General features: G+C 55.8%; 7 protein-coding genes across 7 annotated transcripts; 4 read left to right on the plus strand and 3 right to left on the minus strand.

Moving 5' to 3' along the window:
* Window positions 1–1,689: 1,689 nt before the first annotated feature.
* E0L32_011786 (uncharacterized protein) lies at window positions 1,690–1,992 on the plus strand (the record flags this gene model as incomplete). The annotated part of the gene is made up of 1 exon (XM_031134554.1): window positions 1,690–1,992. The coding sequence occupies one exon, from the start codon at window positions 1,690–1,692 to the stop codon at window positions 1,990–1,992; it is 303 nt and encodes a 100-aa protein (XP_030999999.1).
* A 7,091-nt stretch (window positions 1,993–9,083) lies between these two features.
* E0L32_011787 (uncharacterized protein) lies at window positions 9,084–10,852 on the minus strand (the record flags this gene model as incomplete). Its single annotated transcript, XM_031134555.1, has 4 exons — window positions 9,084–9,249; window positions 9,293–9,933; window positions 10,029–10,612; window positions 10,663–10,852. 4 exons carry the CDS (start codon window positions 10,850–10,852, stop codon window positions 9,084–9,086), a joined length of 1,581 nt encoding a protein of 526 aa, XP_031000000.1.
* A 785-nt stretch (window positions 10,853–11,637) lies between these two features.
* On the plus strand, window positions 11,638–15,153 carry E0L32_011788 (uncharacterized protein; the record flags this gene model as incomplete). The annotated part of the gene is made up of 4 exons (XM_031134556.1): window positions 11,638–12,256; window positions 12,311–12,851; window positions 12,905–12,977; window positions 13,081–15,153. The coding sequence occupies 4 exons, from the start codon at window positions 11,638–11,640 to the stop codon at window positions 15,151–15,153; spliced, it is 3,306 nt and encodes a 1,101-aa protein (XP_031000001.1).
* A 582-nt stretch (window positions 15,154–15,735) lies between these two features.
* Window positions 15,736–17,661, minus strand: E0L32_011789 (uncharacterized protein; the record flags this gene model as incomplete). The annotated part of the gene is made up of 7 exons (XM_031134557.1): window positions 15,736–15,948; window positions 16,019–16,315; window positions 16,393–16,670; window positions 16,739–17,007; window positions 17,071–17,102; window positions 17,166–17,390; window positions 17,455–17,661. 7 exons carry the CDS (start codon window positions 17,659–17,661, stop codon window positions 15,736–15,738), a joined length of 1,521 nt encoding a protein of 506 aa, XP_031000002.1.
* A 965-nt stretch (window positions 17,662–18,626) lies between these two features.
* E0L32_011790 (uncharacterized protein) lies at window positions 18,627–21,791 on the plus strand (the record flags this gene model as incomplete). The annotated part of the gene is made up of 1 exon (XM_031134559.1): window positions 18,627–21,791. One exon carries the CDS (start codon window positions 18,627–18,629, stop codon window positions 21,789–21,791), a length of 3,165 nt encoding a protein of 1,054 aa, XP_031000003.1.
* A 691-nt stretch (window positions 21,792–22,482) lies between these two features.
* On the plus strand, window positions 22,483–24,365 carry E0L32_011791 (uncharacterized protein; the record flags this gene model as incomplete). The annotated part of the gene is made up of 2 exons (XM_031134560.1): window positions 22,483–22,562; window positions 22,646–24,365. 2 exons carry the CDS (start codon window positions 22,483–22,485, stop codon window positions 24,363–24,365), a joined length of 1,800 nt encoding a protein of 599 aa, XP_031000004.1.
* A 502-nt stretch (window positions 24,366–24,867) lies between these two features.
* E0L32_011792 (uncharacterized protein) lies at window positions 24,868–25,907 on the minus strand (the record flags this gene model as incomplete). Its single annotated transcript, XM_031134561.1, has 2 exons — window positions 24,868–25,811; window positions 25,877–25,907. 2 exons carry the CDS (start codon window positions 25,905–25,907, stop codon window positions 24,868–24,870), a joined length of 975 nt encoding a protein of 324 aa, XP_031000005.1.
* Window positions 25,908–26,111: the final 204 nt, after the last annotated feature.

Consider the following 26,111-nt stretch of genomic DNA (forward strand, 5'->3'; position numbering starts at 1 on the left):
AGTTACCGTGAGATTTGGGATGGGACCGCTCCAGGTGTTGCGAGCTCAAAGCTTCGGATGCTCGCTGTCAGGCAATGACCAAGCCAGTCTCCTTTCCAGTCCTTTTGCTTGTCCTCTCTGTCCAAGGTCTCTCGGATCATCGGTTGACTAAGAGGTTGGCTTGGCCCAGAGCTTGGGTGGTCTTGGGAGCTGGGAAGACCCGTCGGCGGCGGAGACTGGCTCGATGGTTCTGCACTTTTCCCGATAGCCAAGCTCTGGGCAGACACATAACTCTGCTGAAACGGGGGAGCTTGGCCGTGGTGCACCACCTCCCTTCGCCCACAGGCATCCTGCAGCTGTACTTGTACGCCCGTCCCATACTATCCCACCGGTTGTTCCGTTTCCTTGCAGGACTTTCAACCGTGATCTGGATATTGGCGGTGTCATCTCGACGCGTTGCAAGCAAGTGCGAGCAAATGCCCTCACGCATCCCTTATTGCCGTTCCCCTTGCCCAGCAACGAGCCGAGATGCATGCAGGCAACAAAGCAATCTCCAGTTTTTTCCCTCCCCTCGTCGCGATGGAACCCGACTATCAAGAAGAAACCGTGGCATTCCCCCCAGCTGGCTACCAGTTGCAATACAGAAGGTATTTGAAGGATCCGCCGTTTTGTTCTCCTCTTCCCTTCAGGCATAAGAGTTATGGCGTTGTTAGCGTCGCAGAGGCTTGCTCCAGCGATCTTTTCTCACGCCTTTCATGGGTACAGGGGCTGAAATATGGACGCTAGAAGCCCTCTATCTCGCCGAGATCTAGGGTATGAGACAAGCGCGAACTCAGTAGGTAACCAGGCGGAGATGAGGATTGGGGGCTCGGCCAACCCTCCGTTCCGTCACCGTACCCTCTGTGGCCTGATCAATTTGGCTGGCCCGACGTGCCAGCTCCGTTTTGCCAATTCAAACCTGGACTGGGCGGGCGGTCCAGTGGGGTTGCTGCAAGACGGAGACAAAAACCTTGGCTTTTGGCTTGGATCAAGGGGGGCGTGAGCGTTTTAGCGTTACCCTGGCTCATCTGGCCCTCTGCTGCACACACCCCGGCACCCCTGTCAACAAGGTTCAGTCTTGTGCCGTATGTCGCACCCATCTCTAGGCTGGCGTGCGGATGACTGTTGTCTAGCCTGGGGGAGGGGTGTGGGTGGATGCGCGGTGTTTGTGTGAGTGAGCGAGCGTCGTCTCATCGAGCCCGCATCGGCGCCATTGTGTCTTGCGTTGTCTCTGGCTGTGTCCTGGGTACCTCTGTTGCTGGATGCTCTCGAAAAAGAGACTTACTTGCATACGTACCACACACACCCCCCTCCCCCGGCTCCCATGTCGTTGGAGATGCGCGCTGCACCCACAGCCGGATCGCTCTTTATCTCTTGCTCAGCCATCCTAGTCCTGCTCTGATTTCCTATTTTCATAAAACACCTCCATCCGGGACATCCTAGATTCCTTCTGTCCTCCTGCTACTCCTTCAATTATCCCTGGTCTGTTCCAGAACCAAACAGAAACGCCCCGCCTTGCTCGACAACAACTTCCAGCTCAAAGTCGCTCCCACTGGTCTAGGCCGTTCTACTTGTTGTCTTCCCAAGACAAGGCAAACACACTCTCACTGCATCGGCACCAACGTTATATGTATGGGCTTCCCGCCCCCTCCCCATCCACCTGTCAACATCATGTCTTCATCACGAACCATTCGGCCGCCCAAGACGCACTACGACAGCTCCTCGTCATCATCATCGTCAGCATACTCTTCGTCCGACTCTGACCTGTCCACTTCAGCCTCGAGGTCTTCAATGAGGCACAGCATGGAAGCCGCACAGAGGCCCGCCGTCTCCGTCGAGGTGCTCCGCTGCCTGCGTTGCGCCCGCTCCGTCGAGACCGTGTCCACGGACGACGTGAGCGCCACGGGCATGGTGCGTGTCGGCACCAACATCTACTACTGCCAGCGCTGCGCCAAGATGGTGGGCTACAAATGAAGCTGAAGGAAAGCAGCCTGCTAAGACGGACACGCAACGCAACGCAACGCAAAATTGGAGACATACGCATGGGAACCGGCCACTATCACGACTCTTTCGGTTTAGGACATCCACGACGGACCATAACAACAACAACAACAACCTCCGCCGGAGGAGGACAGGGTTTCCTTCTTGGAGGCACGGATAACACGCGGAAGAAGACGGGCGGTATGGACTGCTATCTCGATATCTCGTTGGACAAAAATTTCGGTATGATTCAGGGATCTCTGGTACTTCCACTTCTGGTCCTTCTGAACCACACGCCCCTTCGAATCACAAAAAGCAGACCGCCTATCTATTCGCATCGAAGGGTTACGAGTGCTGCATGCATCGGTCATGCAAGGCAAGGATGGCGGATGATCCGGGAGATGCAGATGCTTACTCTTACCCGCCCTCGGGACTGCCGAAACAGTCTCCTTGCACATTACCTGTCACTTGGGACGGGATGCAGAAACCACTCAGAACATACGTTGTTGAACAACGTGTTTTTCTCCGCTGTCGGCACGCATTTCACTGGACCAATTTGGACGACCTTTGTGCAAACAAAGTTGTTGGATATCCACCGGTGGTCGTTGCGCTCGTGGTACTACTGGTACTGGGGTGGATGAGTGGCAGTGCGCGGGGGTTCAAGCAATTGGCCAGTAACCCTGAGCGCCCACCTCCACCCTGGATTTCTATTTGCGGAATACGACTCGCCTTTTCCCACCAGCGCCTGGTTCTTCGGTGTAAGGATATTCAGGGCTTTCCTTGCATCTGGCATTCCACGACATGATGCAGCTGCACGATCTGCTTTTCCCTTCTTCTTCTTCGTCGCCGCCTCAACGCAATGCACGATTGCATGCAAACGCCCCAACTTGAGTGCCCGGCTCGCGACCTGAAAGACATCGCCACCTTTTTGCTACCGGTCGCTGGCTACTGGTGCAACTATTGTTACGCCTCCGAGACCTGGATTGCATTCCAACGCCATCTTGCACCAGACCACTTTCCGGCCTGTCTAGACCCGTCTGGCGTCTAGCTCGCCCAGGAGTCGAGCTTAGCGCCTCGCGCGTCCTGCACCCTGTCCCCCTCAAAGTGGCTTCGAAGCCCGGTGACGTCGCCCCGAACTTTGTTGCTTTCTTTTTTCTTTCTTCTGTCCCGGCGCAAGACGATAGTCCATGCCACGGTCAGGGCAACAAAGTGGGTGGAGCAACCCGCGGTCGGAATTTTGGGAATAGCCTCGCTTTCCCTCTCCGCGTGTGACTCTTTCTCGGGCTCCTCTTCTTGGCCTCTTTGGGGATGGTGGACCCTCCTCGTCTTGTTTCAGCTTGAATCATTCGCAGCGACGACGCCTGGACTGGTCGCTTTTCTCTTCTTCTTTCTCTTCTTCTTGTTTTTCTCCCCTGCCCGCCCGAGTCAATTTCGGTGGCTGGCAGGCAAGATTTTACTTTTTGTGTTCTCTTCATGATGACTTGCTTTTCTCATGCCTTACTAGCCCCCCAGCTGTTTCTCTTTTTTTAGCGAGGCGTTTTCTATCACTTGAGAGGGATAAACGGGTCTCATTTTATCTGACAAGCGTTTTTATGAACCAAAATCATGGGGCTGGAATTTTCTTTGGTACTTGTAACGAGATAAACTGGGCGGGATCTACACCTCGAATTCTTTTTCATCAATTGGGGGGGATTGTACACGGCGCACACACATATACACGAGGGGTGGGTGCATTATTATGATTTGATCATCTTCTGGGGCATTGTTCAATTATCATGACTAGATACCTCCTCCTTTTTTTAGTTACTACCCCCGATTTATTCTTCTTCTCTTGTCTTGCACAGATGGCAAGAGTATGAAACAATTGAAATGAAACAAAGTCACGAAGAACGAATGCATATCCTGATTCATCTGAGATGAGTGAGACTGTCCATGTAGGGTACGGTAGGGTATGCATTGCTCACTACTAGGTAGGCTTATGTGTGACCGAGGCGCACACCATCAGTCAGTCTTGTGTTTCGAGAGAGCGACTGGCTTGGGGAGGAACTCGCACAAAGGTGACATGTCACTTGTTGTGACCAGCAGTAAGTAGCACAAGGAAACGGCTTTTGTGTCTTGAAGCTACCTAGGTACTCTGTAGATGGGGGGGAGGCAAGCCTACCTAGCAGCTGCCGTAAATCCAAGGGTCCAGAGCTACTACTGGGACAGCGGGAGCTTGGACGGCAAGTCCCATGTGGGAGTGTAGTGTTTCTTTGCACGACAAGCCAAGGAAGGGAGGGAGGGAGGAGGTATGTTCCGCATCGAGAGCGGAACAGCGCCCGTCACGGTAGCCCCGACTGGTTGGCACCAGAACAGAAACATTCCTACCTGTGGTACTCGTGTCAGACAAAGGCTCAAATTTAGCACCGTCAGACCCTCTTCGCGCCGGCTGGTGGTCCCCTGTTTTCCTCGTTTTAAAAGGACCCCATTTGAAGCTTCACGATAGGTACGTCACGGGGTACCAGGGTAGGTAGGTAGTTGAGTTCCTCCCAATTGCGCCATTTGTGAGACTATCTAGTCGTCGGTGGGCAATGTGGCTTGAAGTTTTTGTCTGACGTTTTCGCCCTGGGACTAGTTACCTAGTTGGTGAGAAGCCCAAAGAAACAAGGAATGCGCAAATGAAGGGTTCCGGCGCTACTCTCACCAGCCTGCCGGGTTGGGGGGTGTGGTAAGCGCGTCCGTCCGGTGTAAGTCGAGCTAACTAACAACAACAACACCACCACCCACCACCCCCGCTGTCTAGCCCTTTAGTCTGGCAGGTCATTTAGGAGGAGAGCCTGGGAACAGCAAACTCCGCCAGACTGACGACACACATGCAGCACGCCATCTCCCGGATTGGGGGGGGGAGGACTGGGCCCGGTGCTAGAGTGACAGGCGCAAAGACCTGCCGGGTTTTTGCCAGACTGGGAAGGAGGACAGAAAGGGAGGAATGGATTAGATGCCCTCCCTGTGGGGAAGTGAGGGCTGGACCATTGGAGTCAGTAGAGCAGAGCAGTGTAGAGGTAGGTAGCTACGAGTCAGGGTCTCTGGGTAGAGTTGGAATGGCTTCATGTGGCTTGCCTGCCAAGTCACGAAGGAGAATGAAACACCTCCTCCCTTTTAGCGAAGTGGCTTGAGACCCTGGGGTATCGTCTGCAAAAAGTAGTCTCCAATTGCTGAGAGCCAGCGAGGCTGTCCACAACGTCTCCGTCTTCGTCCCTTTTTCCGTTTTGCATGTCTTTTGCTCTGTTTCTGGAGGCATAATGCGCGCGCAGAGTTGTGGGTGACAAGTGATAAGTCCTTGGTTAGGTGTGTTGACCTATGCGGTCGGCCTTGCTGCAATATAGAGTGGTGCTCTGCAGGACAAATTGATGCAATGCAGCCCATCCAGGTCCCCCATTTGTTGCACGGCCCTGTTGACCGGGACGGGCATGCAAGTACAGCACACACACCGCCGGGCTGTGTGTAAGTGTGGGAGCAGTTTAAGCCGCACTTGCAACAACATAACCACCCCTTTACCATTGACAAACACTTGCAGTCTGGAAGGTGGGGGGCGGCCTCCTCTACCTTTGCAAGATAGCTGGGCGTGGGATAGGTGTCCGTACCTGGCGATGATGAGGCAAGGGATCGTTGTCTGGGAATGTGTGCGTGGTGGTGGAGCGTGGAGAAGTTGGACCTGGCAGCTTAGACGGGTCTCTGGGGAAGCTTTCCCAGATCTTGGTGAGCTTTTCCGTTTAGCAGACCAATACATGCGCGAGGGAAACCTCACCGGCGTCAAAAGAGTCGCAAGCCACAGCCCAGTCACGCATGCATGCATATTCTCTTTCCATAAATAAAGAGAAGCTCGTGTCTGCGAGACTGGTCGGGTCCGTCGACCCTGTCAGGGCAAAGATCAGCCTCGGTAGCACACTAACTACTGTACCCAGTGAACACAGCCGTTGTGTGCATGCAAAGCTACGGAGGAGCTTGGTTAGATCCTCGAAGCTGCATCTACTTGTAAGTGTGAGGGAAAATGACCCTTGAATTCCTTTTGATGCGCTTTTACCAAGTTTATCCGCCGCAACTGGATAGGTCTGCAAGCTCACCATGACGATTGGGTCACAGATCCAGGGGTTATCGGCGCGCCGGTGTGCACCCTCCATGCACGACGATGTCATGTGCGGAGCAAGCGGAAATGGCTTCTGGTTTCCACCGTCTTGGTGGTTGGGCGTGTGTCCAGCAAGGGAGAATGGGCACGGGAAGGGAAGGGGGCCAGGCCAGGTCAGAAGCGACGATCCGGTCTGGACTGTTCTGCTGGCCGGGGTTGTGTTGTGGGCAGGAGGTTCAGCCTGCCATCACACAAACAGTTCGCAAGGTAGCACACACCGAGAAAATGATGAAATGGCCTGGCGCCAGGTAGGTTTACACGCCCCTCCCCCTTCCCTTGTCCCAGTACTTGTACCAGTGCCTGCCCGCGGAATTGCATCAGTCCGTTCTTGGGAAGAGTGAAGTGGAAGAACCCGTCGAAACGAGGGTACTTGAAGTTAGTTTGAGCTGTGAAGAGCAGAGTCTAGACAACTCTGGGACGTAGCGCTGGCGGCGGGTGCGGGTGCGGGTACGGTACCGGTACGTCACAGCTGAACACAAGGTGTCAAGCTTCGGATTCAGAGTTTTGATCAGTTCCCACCGTTCAGCTCGAGAGATCAGATCTAACAGAGATCGGGCGAGAACGTTGTCGGTGCCCCTTCCACAAGAAGGATAGAGGCTGTCTTTGAATGAATCTTCCTGATCAAGAAACTTCAGCAGCACATGGGGCATTGTCTCTGTGAGTTCAATGTACTTGTAGCTGTGTGGGAAGTCAAGGCGCCGCATGCACGATACGGGAAAAAAAGAGTCGGCCAGGGGCGCGTGGGCACCTCCAGTGCTGCAAGCACGCCCAACCCCCCCTTGGCGTGGTAAGCGCCGAAATTAACTAGCAGAAGAGCCGGTGCATGCAGCAAGAGAGGAGGGAAAAGAAAGTGAGGGCATTCGCAATTTTCTCGGAATGCATCGGTCTGGTTTAGAAGGGGGGGGTGTGGCTTTTCCCCCCTCTTTCCGTCCAATAGTGCCGGGTGCCTGCCCTGGAAGAAAAGAGGTTGAAATGGCGCGAATACCGACGGAGGTGTTTTAGAGGTGGCCTGTGACCTCATTCTGCAGCACGCCGTTCCAACATTTGAAGCCCAGCATTCCGTTTTCTGACAGGTCCGGGGCGGGGCGCGCCATCGCCCACCAAATCATCGCGTCCCATTTCAGTTTTTGACACGCCCCTCCCTCCCTCGCTCCCTTGTGTGTCGTTCCTCCTTGGCTCCGTTTTTGCCAAATCCTCGATCAGTGGGGCCTGATGAAGGAGTCCACGATCGAAGATTTGGCTGCAAAACGGCCGATTTCGAGCGACGACTGCCACGCACAGGCATAGGCACGGCATTACCTTTCCCCAAAAAGCAGGCTTTTCGGCTGACGATCCCTTTCTCTCTCACCGTTTCGGCGCTGGGCCTGGGGCCAATAGGATAATCAGGGCTTTGGGAAATCGATGAGAAAACGGTGAGTCTCAACACTGGTACCCGCCTCGGATCGGTAGTTCGTGATGTTGTAGCGTCTCTGCCCACGACCCCTTCTTTTCGTTTCGCTATCGCTACACCTACTAGGCACATACCCTTACCCTTCGTGCTTCCATTAGTGACGCAGGGTCTGCTTTCATTCCTGGTTTTTTTGCTCTTCTCTTTTTTTCAAGGGACGATAACTGATGGGAATGGAGCAAAGGTAAGGGTTGTGATCGGATCGGATGTGGACGTGGGTGTGTGATATCAAAGCACTTACACACACCACCCTGCGCTTTCAAGTCAAAACACCACGGGAAAAAAAAACCATTGTTTTTTGTCTTTGGCGGACAAGAGTATTATTGCTCGCCCCCACACACCTGCAAGGTGACTGACGTCCTGCGAGCCATTTTCTTCCATCTTCTGTGAATAGCTTCACTTGACGTACCTCAGATGTTGATCCCCCTGTTCTACCTTATGCTCGGCCACGCTTGGCGCCCGACTCGGAGCTTTTTGCCCGGACGCACAAAACGCACACCCCCTCACATGTCCCATCTCGATCTGATCTTGAAGGTATTCCCAATCAGACTAAAGCTCACTCCCTTAGCACAAACATCATCTGCCGAGGCCCCCGGAATGCATATGGGGGCGTTGCGTACGACGGAACGCACATCGCAGATCGCATGAGCAACTCCAAGTCCCCCATTCCCAGCAGGTATTGTTCGAGGTGAGCGGACGATCCGAAAGGTCTAGATTCTTAGCCTACGGGGGGATCGTACCATCCCGAGCAGCTACGCTATGCGCCACGGGCACCAGTGGCGTTTTTTTTTCCTTCTTCACGGCCGTGTCAGTTCTGGACGGCTCTTCCCGTCAGGCAACTTTTACGGGCATTGGAAGAAAGAGGGCTTTCGATCTCTCTCACGAAATGGCCCATCGCACCGATCTTTGGTCTCCGGAGGCGCCGGTGAAGATCTTTGAATTCGTGTGAGAGCGAGCGAACTGCTGTTGCGAGAATGGGATGGGCAATGTGCATGACTCTGCAGCAAGCCCGCTTCTTGCCCTCTTGTGTGATTCTGGCCCTGGCCATGACATGATTTGAGATGGTCCCCAAGAAGCATTATGTGGCTGAACACAAGCAGAGTCGAGGTCCGTCTCAGCTCTGACTCTGTCAACTGCAGACAAGGAGCGTATCCACCAGCCTGGTCGTTCCGTTTTTGTAAGTTGCATGAGGAACTCCAGACGTCTTAGGTATGGTCTTACAAGTCAAGATCTCTCGGGGCATTTTCATATCTCAAACAGGCTTTGTTGTATTATCAGCGTACCAGGACGACTAGAACAAAACTCCGTAAAACGCCGAGTGCCTATCCTGTCAAATACAAGTGACCAGGCCAGTGAACAGTTCTGACATGCCTTGCTCATGCATCCATCGTATTTCCAATCGTCCAAAAGTAAAAAAAAAAAAAACATGCTTTCGTGCCCTATATTCCCACGTCCATTCTCGTGACAATCTTATTAGCCCTCCATCTTAACATCGTCCCCGTTCTTGCCCATGTTCTTGAGCAGGAAACTCCGCTTGAAATACTCATTGGGGTGGACGATGGTCTCGAGCTGGTTGGCCGTCATGACGCCGTCCGCCCTGGCCTTTTCAATCTCCTTTCTGTGGAGGTGCTCAAAGACACTGCAAGATACACCCCATCGTTAGCACCAGACTCATCATCTACTTCCAGATGGGGAGAACACAAAAAGAAACTTGCCGGTTGCACGCCATGTGGAACTTCTGCTTCTCCTTGTCCTCCCGGACGCCCTGCAGCACCGCCCGGTCCGTGACGCCCACCTGCTGCAGCAGCGCGCCCAGGTTGTCCACGTCAAAGTGCCGGTAGGGGCACCCGTGCGCCTCTCCCGGCCCGGGCGGGTGCTCCGTCAGGATCTTCTGGCAGCTGTAGGGGCTGTACCCGCCGCCGCGGCGGTTCTGGTCGCCGCCGACGTCGCCGTAGACGTGGCGCACGTTGTACCGGTACTCCTTGTTGAAGGTGTCGTCGGTGATCTTGTTGAAGGCCGTCCGCCAGAAGGCGAGGGCCTCCTCGAGGCCGAGGCCGATGCCCTTGAGGAAGAGCGAGTACTGCAGCCGGCCGAAGTGCTTGAGGTGGGCGTCGCGGCGCAGCGTGCGGTGCAGGTTCTGCATGCAGAGGGGCATGTGCTGCGCGAGGGCGTCGATGTTGCGCGCCGAGATCTCGGCGCCGCCCAGGCTGCTGGCCGTGTCGCTGTAGGCGGCGTCGGGCGTGACGAAGTTCTTGGACAGGTGGTTCAGGATGGGCGTCAGCCGGTCGTCTTCGTCCAGGCGGGGCAGCGCGCGCGCGGTGAGCTGCCGAGATACGTTAGTTGATGCCCTGCCACTTGTCGTATTTTTTCCCCCTTCCAAGATGTAGTTGTTGCTCTTGGGTTAGCGTTTTGGCTCACCTCGAGTGCCCGCTCCAACCTAGACGTAAACTCGGCGATGACCATGCTCGCCTGCTCCCGCGCCGGCACGTATGCCTTGCCCGCCTTGAGAAACACCCTCCGGCCCTCGACCAGGTCCGGCACGCGCTCCCAGTCGACCTTGCACCACGTCTCCTCCTCCGGCGGAGGGGCGGCGGCGGCCCTGCGGCCGTACGCGGCACCGCTGGTGGCCGCCAGCTCGACCGCCAGCTCCTGCTTCTCCTTGTCCGACACCGTCTCCCAGTCGAGGTTCAGCCCTTGCACAAAGGCGGCGCGGTCGCGGGCGTCCTCGGCGTTGAAGCGCAGGCGGAACAGCATGGTCTCGACGCGGGTGAAGCGGCGGCGCAGGTCCTCGGTCTGGGCAAAGGCGAGGCGCAGGATGAAGTGGCTGTAGTGGTCCTTTTGGCGCTGGGCAAAGAGCTGCGTCGAGGAGGAGCTGTTGGACTCAAGCAGCAGGTACTTGTCGAGCAGGGGCTTCATGTGCGTCGCCGTCTCGGCGGGCGTCTTGTTGCGGAAGGAGCATGCTTCCAGCTCGGCGAGGACTAGATGGGAAAGGGAGAGAGGCCCTTTGTGTCAGCGGCGGCGACTGCAGTGCTTTGTGGTAGAGATGCCGTACTGCGTAACCTGTCAATGGCCCATTGCTCAAACTGCTCGAGGGTGATGTCGGCGGTGGGCGGGGCCGAGTAGAAGTTGAGACGCGTGGGATACTGCGTCTCCTTGTACGACGCCTCGGCGAATTGCTTCTTGCGATAGTCAAAAGTGCTCCGCCTCTTGGGCTCGATCCGGTTGTGGTCGTGTCGGAGCATCGTGACCGTCGGCGATTCTGCGTGTCGTGAATCGCAGAGTTGGTCATGAACGATGGGCAACGTTCTGGTAGCAGGTAGTGTCGTGTAAAAGTGTGGTGGTGGGTGGTGTGGGAGACGCGACTTGACGCGACCGAGCCCATTAAAGTGTGGGCCAATCAGGCGGTGGTGGACAAGACAGTGGTGATCCACACGCCACCTCCACACTTCCAAGGTTGTCTCCCGTGCGGCCGTGCCGTTGTATGTCCCTATCTCGGTCTCTATTAATCCCACGAGATAATTTTGTCGCCGTAGACTTTTGGGCCTTCATGTTGTCAGGCTCGTAAGTAACGGGCGAGAGTATGGAATGTTGCCGACCGCCGTAAGAAACTAGGACTCGGACCAACTGGCACTTGTTCGGTACAAACCTCTCGTGGTCTCCTAGTCCTTGCCAATTCATCTTGGCCTTCCATCAGATGTACAAGGCTCAATTGACTCTGAGCTGGAAGGAAATGTGCGTTCTTATAATACCTCTCCAGCATTGCCGGTTGAATGTCCCTTTTGGGCGTGAAGCAGATCACACCGTGATTGGATCCTAGACGAAACTATTGTGGTTACTGAATTCCGTAGCTGCCCAATCATCCTGCACTGAACGGGCAGTAAGGCTGACACATCGTCCCGGGTTGTGCCCGCCGATGGAGATTGACATCTTTTCTATCGCTGGCCAAATCCTGTCTTCCAGAGCGTAGTCCCCACGAACAAGCACTCATACACCATATCATAGCTCAGACCCTCAAGACACATCCTCGATGTCTTACGCCTCCAGCTTCACGGCAGCGCTGCCTCCCTCGACACTGCAGATTGTATCGACTTCTGACCATAAGCAGCGAACAGAATATGATCTGCTCAAGTTCCTGGCAACAGTCCAAGCGTTCCAGGTTCAGATCCTGTCAATCTCATGGCAGCACGGTCGGGATCCCATCGGGCAGGGCGGGACTGCAAGAGTGCTCGAGACCCCCGTCAACGTGAACACCAGCCTCGCATTCAAACACGTCGCCTACCAGTTGGTCGCGACACAGCCCCATAACCATGCTTCGACACAGTATGGACTCGACTCCTATCAGCTTCTGATGGACGCTGTCAGCGCCCTGCCAGAGTCGCAGGTCTTCCGCCTCCTCACGGTTGAGGTCGTTGCTCTGCTCCACCCCATCATCCGCAGACATCCCAATATCGCTCAACTGCAGGGTATCTGCTTTGAGGTATCCCCGGGTGACCAGCGCCCGTGGCCGGTGCTCGTCTTCGAGAAAAGCAGCCTTGGGGATCTCTTGAGCTTTCTGGCGTCTCCTGTAGGCAGGGCCACGGGGATGGATGCGAGGATCAGGCTGTGTGCTGACGTGGTGTGGGCTATCGCCTATATGCATATGCATGGTAAGATTCATTTTGTCGGGGCTTGTGGACAAATGAAATGACTCGCAACTCCAGGCATACTCCACGGAGACATCAAGCCCGAAAATGTCCTTGTATTCCCGGAGAGTGATGGACAAGGCTGCAACGCTCGAGTGACCGACTTTGGCTTTTCTACCCTCCAACTCTCCGGACAAGCCTCGTGCCGGCTTAAATTGCCGATGTCGCGGCCGTGGAATGCCCCAGAGCATGATCGCTTGTCACGGGAGTGGACACTGACCGAGGCTATGAGGGCTGATATCTTCTCTTTGTCCATGTTGTGTTTGTGGATCCTCTTCGAGCCCTATCTCATGGGTGCCAAACCAAGAGCTGAAGATGTCAAACAGTTTTGTCCTGATCTAGTAGGCTTGGATGCAGCGATGGAGAATATCAATGATCTCAAGCTTGACAGAACTCTTCCGGTCGTTGCGCAGCGTCTGCTGGAACTGGAGGTTGGCTCTCTAGACCAGGGTCAAAGATATGCGCTTACCAACTTCTTTGAGTTGGGTTTGAGCACTGATCCTTTGGATCGGGATAGAGTCGATCTTCAAGAATTCTTGAGGGGCGTACAGCCAACATGGTAGGGAAGAGTGGAACCATGCATAGCTCAAAAGCTGACCAGACCATTGATAGGATCAGAGATATGTCTCCCCGCCAAGATCTTGCACGAGATCTCAGTCTTCAAGTCTCAGCGTCGGACTTCAAGGTAATTACCTCACATATACGACTTAGAGTCAGCATTGTATTGGACGAATGTCAAGCTGACGCAGGATTGTCTATGAAAAACACAGATTGAGCACAATTTTCAGTCCTTCCATCGATGTGACTATAGGTTACGTTCACACATTGCTCACTGCATCCGTGACCGACACCAAACCAATCCGGCCGAGTTCAGAGTCCAGTTGGCCTTGTGCTATTATACTGGGTTCGGCTTCGTAAGGGACGAGAGTAGAGCGGAGTCCATCCTCCAGGGAAGCAACCTAAAAGTACAAGATCTTCAAGACATTTTACGCCAAGGACTCGAGAACGAGCGATACCGTGCAACGCAGTGGTTCTACAACCTCTCGCAATCTGGATCTGTCGGCACAGAGGCACAAGCATTTGCCAATATTTACCTGGAACATAGAATGCTGGCAGAGGCAGAAGCTTACCTCAACCAGGAACGACGAGACTTGACTGCTGTTCTCGGCGCTCAAAGCAACCCTGTTAACGACGTCTCGCAAGCTTTATCCGCGGTCTATATGGCGCAGTCCATGTTCGAAGAGGCGGAGCTTCTTACAAAAGAGGTTTACCAGAAGATTGAACGGGAGAAGGGAAGTGAGAGCCAGCCGACTCTCGAAATCATGAGCCAACTCGCAGGACTATATCTTGTCCAGGAGCGCTGGCTGGAGGCTCTGGCATTACAGGAACAGGTCGCCGAGAAACTGTACACAATGCTGGGGGACGAGTCCGAGGAAGTGCTGCAAGCGTGGAATGTATTGGCGTTGATTTATTCCAGCCTGGGCCGGGTCGACGAATGCGAAAGCCTGCAAAGACAAGTGCTGGAGACGTCGACCAAGGTGCTTGGCCCAGAGCACGAATACACACTGGCTTCCATGTGCAACCTGGCCAACACGTACTGTGAGGCGGGTCGCGAAGAAGAAGCGATCAGTCTGCAGGAGCGGACATTGGAGACGTACCGGCAAATCCTCCCGGCTGGCCACCCGGATGTGTTGAGGGCCATGAGGAACCTGGCTGTGATGTATTCGACGGTGGACCGATGGGATGATGCCGAAGCACTGCTCTCCAAGGCTCTGGCCGACACGCAAGCGATATTTGGCGAGCGACATAGGAATGCACTGCTGTGCCTGGGGAGCCTGGCTGTGGTCTACAGAGGCCGGGATAGAGTGGAGGACGCTGAGGCTCTGCAGATCGAGATTCTGCAGGCTAGAAAGGACCTCCTGGGCGACGATCATACCGAGACGATTGCGAGCAAGCAATCGCTCGTCCTAACGTACCAAGAACAGAGACGGTGGCAAGAGGCCGAAAGGCTGCAGGAAGAGGCCGTCGAGACCCAGGGTAAGATAATGAAACCGGAGCATCCGTTGGTGATGGAGGGCATCGTGAAGCTGGCCATTATATACTGGAACCGCCGGCGGCTGGCCGACGCCAACGAGCTCTTCAACCGCATCTTGGATATGAGGGTCAAGGTGTTCAAGGAAGACGACCTGAGAACCCTGGACGTCATGGAGCTGCTGGCGACGACAATGCGGAGCGAAGGTCGCTCGAAGACGGCCGAGTCTCTACTCGCGCAGGTTATCGATAAGCGCAGGGTGAAGCAAGGGGAGAAGGCGCCGACCACGCTGAAGAGCATGTCTGAGCTGGCATGGGCGTACTGGATCCAGGAGCGGTGGCAGGACGCCGAAGAGCTGCACAGCAAGGTCCTGGAGGCGAGGAGGGAGATGTGGGGGGAGGAGCACCGCCTCACGCTCGACAGCGAGTCTGGCCTGGCAGCAGCTCTCGCCGGCCAGGGGCGGTGGGGCGAGGCCGAGGATCTGTGGACCCGGGTCATCGAGAAGGGCGAAAGGGTGTGGGGGCCAAAGCATTTCAGGCTGATGGACTGCCGCGAGCGGCTGGCCAAGATGTACCTCAAGCAGAAGCGGTGGCAGGAGGCGGCCGAGCTCTACCAGTCGGTGGTCCAGGACCGGAGCGCGGCCGCCGTCGTCGAGCCTCGAGACATGAGGTCCGCCCGGGTCGGGCTGGCGTGGGCTTACATGGGCCAGGGCCGGGGCCTGGAGGCCACGGTGCTGCTCAAGCAGGCGATGGAGGAGGAGAGCGAGGATCATCAACCGGCGCTTCTTCGACGGAATTACAGGCATCTAGCTGAGAATCTTCGCAGATGACATAGTAAGTCTCCTGGGCAGAGATGGGCGGATGAAAGGCCCTCGCTTGCAGCGGAGATGAGATGGATACGATAAGACAACCGAGTGCGGTCATATAATAGGCAAGCTTGCATATCCTATTTTGTAGTTGCGAGTTTCTCAGTCTATCTTCTTACCGAGTCACGACACTAATTGCAAATCTGGTGAACTATAAAATGTGCTGTGTGACTACAAGTAGGTAAAGAGGCAACGTAAGATGTCTGCAACCGATTCGCTCCGACATGGTAGCCTGTGGGATATGATATGCCATTGTTGTCTCAGCGCCGTCGCCTCCCATTCCGCTCCCACCAGAAAGAGACCGAGACCGTGAAGATGACAAGTGCAAATGTCAAGACGACCGCTATCCATACTTGTTTGTGGATCCTCATGGTCCCGGCACCTGAATCTGAGCTCGTTCCACCCTTGCCACCACCAAAATCTACGAGCGAAGTACTGAAGAATGACTGTAATAAGGTCAGACCGGTACTCTCTTAGGAACATGAGACTGCTCAGTTCGTCATTTGCATGATAGGGCGGGGAAATGCGTAGGCTAGGATCTGAATATTAACGGAAGCGACGTACAAGAACGAGGTTTGCAGGGAGGTAGAGCATGGCAACTACAGTCGCTATGCGCATTGTCTGCGAGTCTTGGGCTGTCTTGTTGGTCAAGGCAGACATGGTCTTGGTCTCCGCCAGGTCGATGTGAGCAAGCTGCGCGAGTTGAGCACCGTTCTGACACTGGACTTCTTGACCGCGGAACAGGACGATATTGTCGGACTATGGATTCATCGTGTGAGCAACACAATAAACGGCCCAGAAGAAGAAGGAGAAGAAGGGGTGTCTCTACCATCTGTTTGATCTCGTCGGACGAAGATAGAAGCACCTGTACTGTGCGAAGATGACCTCGCAACTCCCGGGAGATGTTGTCCAAGGCACATCGGAACTGTCTTCGGTGCCCGACTGGAGTTGTACAGAACTTGGCGATTAAACCCTCGTGCTGATTCAGCGTCTTTATAGTGTCGAGGGTGTTCTCTAGAATCGAGTGCGCTTGGTGCAACTCGAGTCGAAGTTGCAGCGTTTTCTGCGTAGAAGCAAAGTCGACTTGAAATTCGGTGAAGGATTTACTGATAGCTATCTTGGTGTACTAATAGAAACATTTCAAAGTTACCATACTATTGCACAGAGAATTGTAGTAATGCTCTCAAAAGAAGATCAACTTACGAGAGATGTCAACCGATCTGACAAATCATTCAGATACTGCTTCCACTCTGTGGTGCTGGAGAGAAGCAGCTCGGCGTGTATTCCGAGAGGATGATCTGGAATGATGGGACCAAGTGTCTGCGAGTCCAGGTTGAGAGAACGGGGAGGCTGTATCAAAATTGAGGAAGATTGCTTCGTCTCAAAGTTATACGAGTGGTGAATGGCCGACTGTCTACATGACCAAGGATTACAGAGATCCCGGCCATGCCTCTCGAAATGGCGCAAGTTGTAGCCGGTTTCTAAAGCCAATTCTTAATTAGAGACTCTGGCTGATAGATGTAAATTCAAAGTAGTAGAGGAAGCATACCGGTGGTGCCTGGTATTTCCTTGCAACTAAGCAAAACTGGGCCATGAGATGCATCCTTGGCATTCTGAGACCTCTCTTTCTGAAGGTCGTGAGGTCGGGAAAGCTGGGTATAGCATGTCATGAAGTTCTCATCCGTTGACGATATCTTGCGTCCAAACCCCGTCATGATCTTGAGAAAGAATGGGCTGACGTGTATGGTGTTGTAAAGAGACTTGAACATGGCTGTTGTGACTTTGATACGACTCCAAGAGTTGGCGCGGCTCAGCAAGCTAATACTTAGAATTAGTATAACGTGTTTTGACGATACTATGAGTCCATCGAACTTAGCTTACATTAATCGTGAAGAGCGGCTGGGGAGCTCTCGCTGAGTTGCCAGTTAGTATTTGGTTTGTATGGCTTTCATTTTGCACGAGTCTGATGTGCTCACCTCTAAAGCACGCTTCAGCCCTGACGCACTCTTTATCCTGTCCATCGGCTGATACCATGTTGAGACTTTTGACGAGGAGCACTGTTCTTCCTGTGCAACGTATTCCAAGACTCCTGCATCACAAAGACTGTCCTCTGAGACAAACAGGTTGGGGGCTTCTGCTTCAAAATTTTGCCAGAAGCGATCGTCCTTTTCAGACGCTCTTGGATCAGGGTCGACTGAGTTCTGTAAAAGCTGACCAGCGTTTGCTGGGCTTTCAACATGGGAGACGGGGAGAGTTGAATCATACTGTGTCATTCTCGAGCTCGAGTGAAGACCGTGTCGCAGTCCTGTCGCTCAAAGGCAATGCGAGAAGAGAGCGAGAGAGAGCGAGAGCGCCAGCAATGCGCTTTGCAAGATGAAATACATTCTGTCGAGGGCTGCCCAAAGGTTGACCCTTGGCCCAAAGCGAGGCCTCGCTCTTGTCCCTGATTGGCCCCAAGCCGTGGCCAAACATCGCGCAACATGGATCTCGTAGGCCGCCAGATTTGCCGATGCTTGATATGCAGCCCCATCAAATGCAATGGATTGGAGGCGCGGGTAGCGAATCGATACGCCCAAACCGTCAGACAGGATCGGGGCTGTGTCGCCGGGTTCGATACCTGGCCATGGTATATCTGCGACCCTCATCGCCACACGACGGTCGCCACGGATGTTCAGTCAGACAGACCAGTGCAATCCGCATTTGCTTTTGACGACCTGCCAAGCGTCCTAGCAAGCACCGAGCTGCATTTCAAGCCCCCCCAGCGCTCCATCGTATCCAGCACGATGGCTGAAACCACCTTCCTCGAGGCGCGATACCTGATTCGCTCCAAGCTGGACTCTCTGCTGGCTTCTCTGTTCGGCTCGGCCAGCCATTACAGTATCAAAGTGCGGATGTTTTCTCGCCAGTCGACCCCGCCGCCACGGTTGTTGCGTGCCTTGCTGACCAATACCGCGCAGGCCCAGGGTGATAATGTGGAAGTGACAGCCCCCCGGGCTCTGACTAGGGTAAGTCCGACGCGTCGTCTCCTCCATTTTGCGGACAACTCGAGACAGTCGACTGAGCACTTTCGATCTTGTAGGCGGAGATCGCCTCCGTCATGAATACTCAGTAGAGCTCACAGCTGCTGCCCAGGAGGGGCTGTGTCCAAGAGTGTGATTGTGGTGGAGGGGCCGGGCAGATTTGTTTGGTGGATAAGCGCGCCTGTGAAATGCGTCTCGCCGGTGACTGCTGACGAGGTTGCACATTATGACTAAGGAGCAAATAGGACCGAGAGGTACCTAGGTAGCCATCTGACTTTCATTGCAATATTGCCTTCCACCAGGCTGAGCCTCGTCGTGCATTCTCACACCATGATCCTCAATGGAAAGGAGTCTAGAGCAAAGTCTCAACTAATTTGACACATACCAATACGTATGGAAACACTGCTCGTCAACACGATGTCATTGCCGTCGACAATACCCAGCAGGCCCGTTGTCGAGCTGTTGCGCAGCCAGGTCGAGCTCAACATGGTCTGTTCCGAGTCACGGCGGTACTTTCTGCCCCGGGCGAGCTTGAATGCCATCTTCACTTCTTCTGCAGTCGAGAAAGCCGTGGCGGAGATGTCCTGTCCTGAGCACCAACGGATCGGCTTGTCGAAAGACGTTTTCACCGACGGACGTCGCCTGTTCGCGGCACTCATCCGCATGCGGATGGAGAACCTCATCGTTCATTTTCGCAACTGCGGCACCCTGGATGACCGTCTCCCCCTAACAGGAGAACAGGTCAGGAAAGTCATCGCTAGTGCCAACTACGCTGGCGACGCCGAGATCACTGGGACTGGCGCACTACTCGAGATGCAGTGGTCTGTGTTGCCGTATGTCTTTCCGTCGAACATGTCTGAGCATCACCGCAATATCGATGAGAACGTCATCTTGCCATTTGTCGGTGAGATCGAGCATATAGCCTCGGGCGGATACGGAGACGTAGACCAGGTTGCGATCCTGGCTTCTCAGCAAGAGTTGCTGGCGGTAAGAGACCAGGTTAGTTCTCATTATCTATTATGTATCAGAGTTCCTTTGATTACCGTGCTAAAACACTCACGCGGAATGAAGAGCGAGAAGGTGCACGTGGTCCGAAAGAAACTGCGACCTGCCCGCTCAAGGGAAGAGTACGACAGGGTCTATCTGCGGGAGCAGACATGCCTTCGACTACTGAACCAACTACGACATCCGAATATCATCAGGCTGCTTGGCTCCTACACCCACCAGAAACAGCACTACTTCCTGTTCCCTTTCATAGAAACAAACCTCCAAAAGTTCCTCCAGAGAGAGGAGCGCTTAGGTAAATTTGAGCACGACTTCACGTTCTTCGCTGCCCTGCGGGGTCTGGCTTCTGCCCTTTCCCACGCCCATGCTCTCCGTCTCCGGCAAGATCAGCATGGTCTTGATTTCGAGGCGGTCGGGTACCACCACGACCTCCGACCCGCCAACGTGTTGGTCAGCGGCGAGACCTTCCTACTGGCCGACTTCGGCCTCGGCAACCTCAAATCTATAGAGATGCAGTCGCAGACCCCCTGGAAGCCCACGACGGGGGACTATCTGGCCCCGGAATGTATGGACGACAAGAACCGCATACAACACGTGGCACGGCCCATAGACACATGGGCATTCGGATGTCTGATGGCAGATGTCGTAACGTACATGCACAAAGGGGCGAGCGGGGTCAGGGAGTTCAGCGACAAGCGGCTCGCTCCGGGCAGAGTCTCGCATTGGGAAGAGAGTGTCTTCTACGATAATGACGGGAATCTGAAGGAAGTTGTCGTCAGTTGGCTGCGAGATCTGACTGGTTCACACCGTCAAGGTTATGATAAAGATCCCCAGAACTCGCTGTCGGCAGCACTTGTCGCGCTCTGCTTGAAGACATTGGTCCAAGTGCCGAGTGAAAGGCCAACCATGGATCATGTCTGTCGACATCTGACAGGGCTTAGCTTCAGAGCCCACTTTGAAGCAGTCAGAGACAAGTTTGGCGAGATCTCAAGCGCCAGAAGAGACAGTGCACTTCAGCGCCATAGTTTGAACCTCTGGATGCCAGAGACCCGGTTCTCGGCTTTGGGCCGTGCCTTGTCCATTGACCATGCTGGCATGGAAGAAGTCCGCATCGGCTTTCTGGACGCTGTGTATGAGTCCTCTATCAGGCTCATGTCTGCCATGTTCCACACACTGGGCCAGATTCTGTTGCTTGTCGCCCAGCCCGGAGGCGCTTGCACAACGTCTGATACCGAATTCGACCGCGGCTTGAGGGCCACATTATGTGACAAGGTCAACGAGGATCTGTCGGACCTCTGGGATGGCTTACCGTCTCACATTCAAACGAAAGCGGAGGACTACTGGCGCCAGGATCTGTTGAGAACAGAGAGTGAAGACGACTTGCTAGAGATACATAAGGCTCTGCAACGGACTGAGCAGCCAATGATAGAGGCAACAAGGGCCTTGGCTTGGATGAAGAAGATCCAGCTCGAATTAGCGAGGGCCGAGAATCTAGAAGGCGGCGAGGGCGAGGATGGTCAAGATAAGAGTACATGGGTTGTGCCGGCCAGCGACGTTCATATCCGACCTGCACTATCGAGTGATCGGTATCCGCATACAATCGGCACCTTCAGAGGATCTGCAGTGTTGGTGGAGTGGATGTGGTACAAACCCTCGTGGGAGAGGCTGGATCCGTCTCAGCGCAGCCTTGTGATGAACCTCCGGGCCGAGAGCCTGGGAAACAGCGATCGACGGTCGCCAGGGCTGTCGGCATTGAAGTGCCTCGGCTTCTTTGAGAAAGTCGCTCCTGCACCAGGAAGTAGTGGTGGCAGGTTCGGATACGGCTTCGTGTACAAGATCCCGCCACGCATGGGCTCTCCGCCGCTCACGCTGCTCCAGCTCCTCTTGGCTGGCATGCAAAAGCAGCAAGGGGCATCTCAGGACTACGAGCAACCGCTCTTGGGGCAAAAATTCAAGCTCGCATTCGCCCTCGTCGAGTTCATGATGGAGTTTCACACAATTGGCTGGCTGCACGGGAACTTCAACTCCAACAACATCCTGCTGCAGAGAAGCGAACCTGCCGGTGAAGAGGGCGATGGCGACAACAAGGCACAGCCTCTCGACCAGCCACCCACGCCGATGCGGCCCTTCGTGGTCGGCCTCCACAAGAGCCGGCCGGACGGCAGCCGGTGGGAGACCGAGGGGCCCGGCACGGACGGCGACCCGGAGGAGTACCAGCACCCGGAGTACCGCCGGACAGGCCGGTATCGGCAGACGTACGACTACTACGGGCTGGGCGTGGTGCTGCTCGAGATCGGTCTGTGGCGCCCGCTCGAGCGCGGCCTGCTCGCGAGCGACCGCTTCCGGACCACCGGAGCAGCGGAGATCCGGAACGAGCTGGTGAAGCTCGGCGAGAAGCGGCTGGGTGCCCGGATGGGCCGGGTGTACCGGGACGTGGTGGTCTGTTGTCTCTCTGGGCGCGGATTTGACGAGGATAAAGACGCGGGGGATTCATCTAAGAGCCGGACGGTGACGCTTGGGCGGTTTATTGATGCTGTTGTTGAGCCTTTGAGGGGACTGGCTGCGAGTGGTGTTTGAGCGGGAGACGTGGAATGGGGAGGGATGGATCTGGGGGGGCTATCTGGGAGGTTTAGGCTCGAAAAAAAGAAGTCATTTTGGACACGATATAGAACAGAGATAGTGAATTTGGGAATACATATCTTGAATCCCCGAACGACGATGGTTGCTTGCTATAACTTACATTCATACAACACAAGATATTGACGTACCGCAGTCAGGTCCGGGGATGTTCGCCGGGGAAGCTAGGCCGCCTCCGATGCAGGGCCTGGGATCAATCAATTTGATGGCTGCAGGTGGAAAAAGCTCTGGGAGAGCTCGGGCCAATCAGCGGGCAGTCAATTGAATTCAAAGCCAAAATTTGCGGGGTGCTCACTGCTCAGCCAATCCCTCAAATTATTTTGCCCGGCAAGCCGACCTCGCTCCCAAGCCTGGCAATAAGCGACCGCAGCCAAACCCCAAAACCGCCGTGTCCCTGTGACTGTCCCTGTGATCTGGGGAATAAAATAGCGACAGCGGTCAGCGCGGCCTCAATTGATCCCGTTGAGTCATCCTCAACCGTTTTCTTTCCCTGGTCCTGCCATTTTTGAAGCAATCGGGCTTCATTCAGGGCCTCGAAGGAAGAAAAGTCTTTGCAGCTCCGGAACCCAGGGCTACCCTCGATCGGCCACTACTTTCCACATACACACATACACACATACACATATACACAATGTTCTCGTCAGCTCTCCTTAGGACGAGGGCGCCGCGGGCTCTGTCCCAAGGCAGCTTGCGCAACTCGAGCTCCAAGGCGTAGGTTCCTCTCGCGCACCCGTCGAGTGCATGCCGAGTGCATGCTATGATATGACACAAGCTAACGTCTCTGTCACCACCAGTCGCCTCCTCTCTACCACCGCATACCGTGCCGCCGACGAGCACTTGAACAGAGTCTCCTACAAGATCACCCAGCACAAGTCGCAAGGCGCCTCGCAGGCCATGCTTTACGGCACCGGCATGACCGAGGAGGACATGAACAAGGCCCAGGTCGGCATCTCCTCGGTGTGGTTCGAGGGCAACCCCTGCAACAAGCACCTGCTGGGTCTCTCGGAGCGCATCCGGGACTCGGTCTCCAAGGCCGGCCTCCAGCCCTTCCGCTTCAACACTATCGGCGTCTCGGACGGTATCAGCATGGGCACGAGCGGCATGCGCTACTCGCTGCAGAGCCGCGAGATCATCGCCGACAGTATCGAGACCGTTATGAACGGCCAGTGGTACGACGCCAACATCTCCATCCCCGGTTGCGACAAGAACATGCCCGGCGTCCTCATCGCCATGGGCCGCGTCAACAGGCCTAGCATCATGATGTACGGCGGCACCATCAAGCCCGGCTGCGGCAAGAGCGGCCAGCCTCTCGACATCGTCAGTGCCTTCCAGGCCTACGGCCAGTACATCTCCGGCGAGATCACCGAGGAGCAGCGCTTCGACATCATCCGCCACGCCTGCCCTGGTAGCGGTGCCTGCGGCGGTATGTACACCGCCAACACCATGGCCAGCTCCATCGAGACCATGGGCATGACCCTCCCCGGTAGCAGCAGCATCCCCGCCGAGGACCCCGCCAAGCAGGCCGAGTGCGACAACATCGGCGAGGCCATCAAGAACCTGCTCCGGGAGGACATCCGACCCTCCGATATCCTGACCCGCCAGGCGTTCGAGAACGCCATGGTTGTCATCAACATCCTCGGCGGCAGCACCAACGCCGTGCTCCACCTGATCGCCATCGCCGACTCGGTCGGCATCAAGCTGACCGTCGAGGACTTCCAGGCCGTCTCGGACCGCACCCCGCTGCTGGCCGACCTGAAGCCCTCGGGCAAGTACGTCTTTGAGGACCTCTACAACATCGGCGGCACCCCGGCCCTGCTCAAGTTCCTGCTGAAGGAGGGCGTCATCGACGGCAGCGGCATCACCGTCACGGGCAAGACGATGAAGGAGAACCTCGAGAAGTTCAAGGACTTCCCCGAGGACCAAAAGGTCATCCGCCCGCTGTCCAACCCGCTCAAGGCGACGGGCCACATCCAGATCCTGCGCGGCACCCTGGCGCCCGGCGGCTCCGTCGGCAAGATCACGGGCAAGGAGGGCCTGCGCTTCGAGGGCAAGGCCAAGTGCTACGACCAGGAGGACGACTTCATCGACGCCCTCGAGCGCGGCGAGCTCAAGAAGGGCGAGAAGACGGTCGTCATCATCCGCTACGAGGGGCCCAAGGGCGGGCCGGGCATGCCCGAGATGCTCAAGCCCAGCTCGGCCATCATGGGCGCCGGCCTCGGCAACGACGTCGCGCTGCTGACCGACGGGCGCTTCTCGGGCGGCAGCCACGGCTTCCTGATCGGGCACGTCGTGCCCGAGGCCGCCGAGGGTGGCCCCATCGGCCTCGTGCGGGATGGCGACCACATCATCATTGACGCCGAGAAGCGCGTCATCGACCTCGAGGTGTCGGACGCGGAGATGGCGAGGCGCAAGGCCGAGTGGACGCCGCGGGAGCCGAGGGCCAAGCGCGGCACGCTGAGGAAGTACGCGCAGCTCGTGTCGGATGCCAGCCACGGGTGCATCACCGACGCATGATCGCCGATTTGTTGTGTGTGTGAGGTTGAGGATGTGAATGGGCCTTTTTGTTTGGGCTTGTGGCAGGTATCTACATTAGATGATTGATATCCGTTCTGAGAGCTGCTTGTAATTGTCAAGGGCAAAACAAAAAATGGAAGAAAAGGATGAATAGGCGCAATTTGTGCTTTTTGTATTTCTTCTTTTGCACTACTGGGTTACTTCTTGATCTTTGCAACTTTGGGCTTCTTGCTAGTTGTTTTCGGTCAGGGATGTAAAGAATCAAGAAAGAGATATCAATCAAATCAGATCAAATATGTTCACAAAGTTCAAACTACCTTCAACAAGTGTGAGAGCTTCGACATTGGTGATGTTGAAAAGGAAATCGACGACGCAGAACCGAGCCTACACCATGCAAATGCGATCCATAGCTCCTTGCGATATTTTGAGTCGGAAAAGAGTAGATACGAAACAATAACAGCACCACACCCTCCTCCCCAATGAGCAAGACGATCCAGCACACCTACTTGCGCCACGCTTCCACGAACCTTGCCTTGTCCTGCAGCGTCAAGCCGACCCTCTTGTTGCGACCCAGCCTGGCCAGCGCCTCGGCGACGCGATCCAAGACGAGCTGCTCCTCATACGTGACATCGGACTGCGGCGAGCTGGCCTCATCAACTCCGTGCGCTGCTGCTGCTGCCCCAACGCCGTTGACAGAGGCGCTGGTGTTGAGCACGCCCTCGGCGATCCTAACGCGGACGAGGTGCGTGGGCCGGCTCAGCAGTTTCCACAGGAAGGCGAACCAAGCGCCCGGGACCGGGGTCGTGATGTCGGGGGGCGTGTAGCGCATGCTGACGGGGAAGATCTTTGTGTCGGCGGGGACGGTGACGAGGCTCGGGCTCAGGGGCAGGATGGCCTTGCCGTTGGTGGTGCCGCACTCGGGGAACACGGCGATGACGCGGTCCGGGTACCTCTTGAGGAGGGCCCGCAGATCCGTCAGCCCTGTAGCTCCCGGGGAGGGGCTCTCGGCGAGCTGCGCGGTGCCGAGGGCGTGGGCGATGGCGCCGCGCAGGGAGACGCGGCGGACCTTGCGCGAGCGCGGGTACGAGACGGCGAAGACGGGGTCGAAGACGGCGGCGAGGTAGAGCGCGTCGACGGGGGAGGTGAAGGAGGCGGCGATCACCGACCCCGGGTGCGGCACGCGCGAGGGCGGCTGCTGCGCCAGGGAGCCGCGCTTGACGCCGTCGAGCTGCAGGTCCACCCACCATATGCCCGGGATGCCCATGACGCCCCAGAGCAGGAGCTTGCGGGCCACCAGGGGCAGGGGTAGCCAGCGCAGGACGAGGAAGTAGACGGCGGCGTAGGCGAGGAAGAAGGGCAGGCGGAAGAGGAAGATGAAGACGCGGGGCAGGGCGGAGAGGAAGGTCGAGGGCGTCTTGACAGGGATGAAGGGGGAGATGCCGGAGCCTGTGCGCAAGAGGTGAGCTGGCTGTCGAGTCGGGCTTCTTCCCGAAGGAGTCCGTGAGACGTACCTCTGTCCCGGAACTGGGAGTATTTCTCCATCGTGCGTGTGTGCTGGTGTATCTAGATCGGCTGGGCTTTGATCAGAGACGTTGATGAGGGTGGGAGAGGGGCTTGAGTTGAGAGAGATGGAGAAGGATGCGTTAGAGAGGCATCAGTGCAAGAGCCGTGGTCTCCTAGTATAAGACAATGAATCATTCGAAGGGCCGTCGAGAAGGGGAGCCGGACTGACTCTCTCGTAACATC

The sequence above is a fragment of the Thyridium curvatum genome (genome assembly GCF_004353045.1).
Source record: "Thyridium curvatum strain D216 chromosome Unknown NODE_119_length_83333_cov_84.680492, whole genome shotgun sequence".
Taxonomy (NCBI): domain Eukaryota; kingdom Fungi; phylum Ascomycota; class Sordariomycetes; order Thyridiales; family Thyridiaceae; genus Thyridium; species Thyridium curvatum.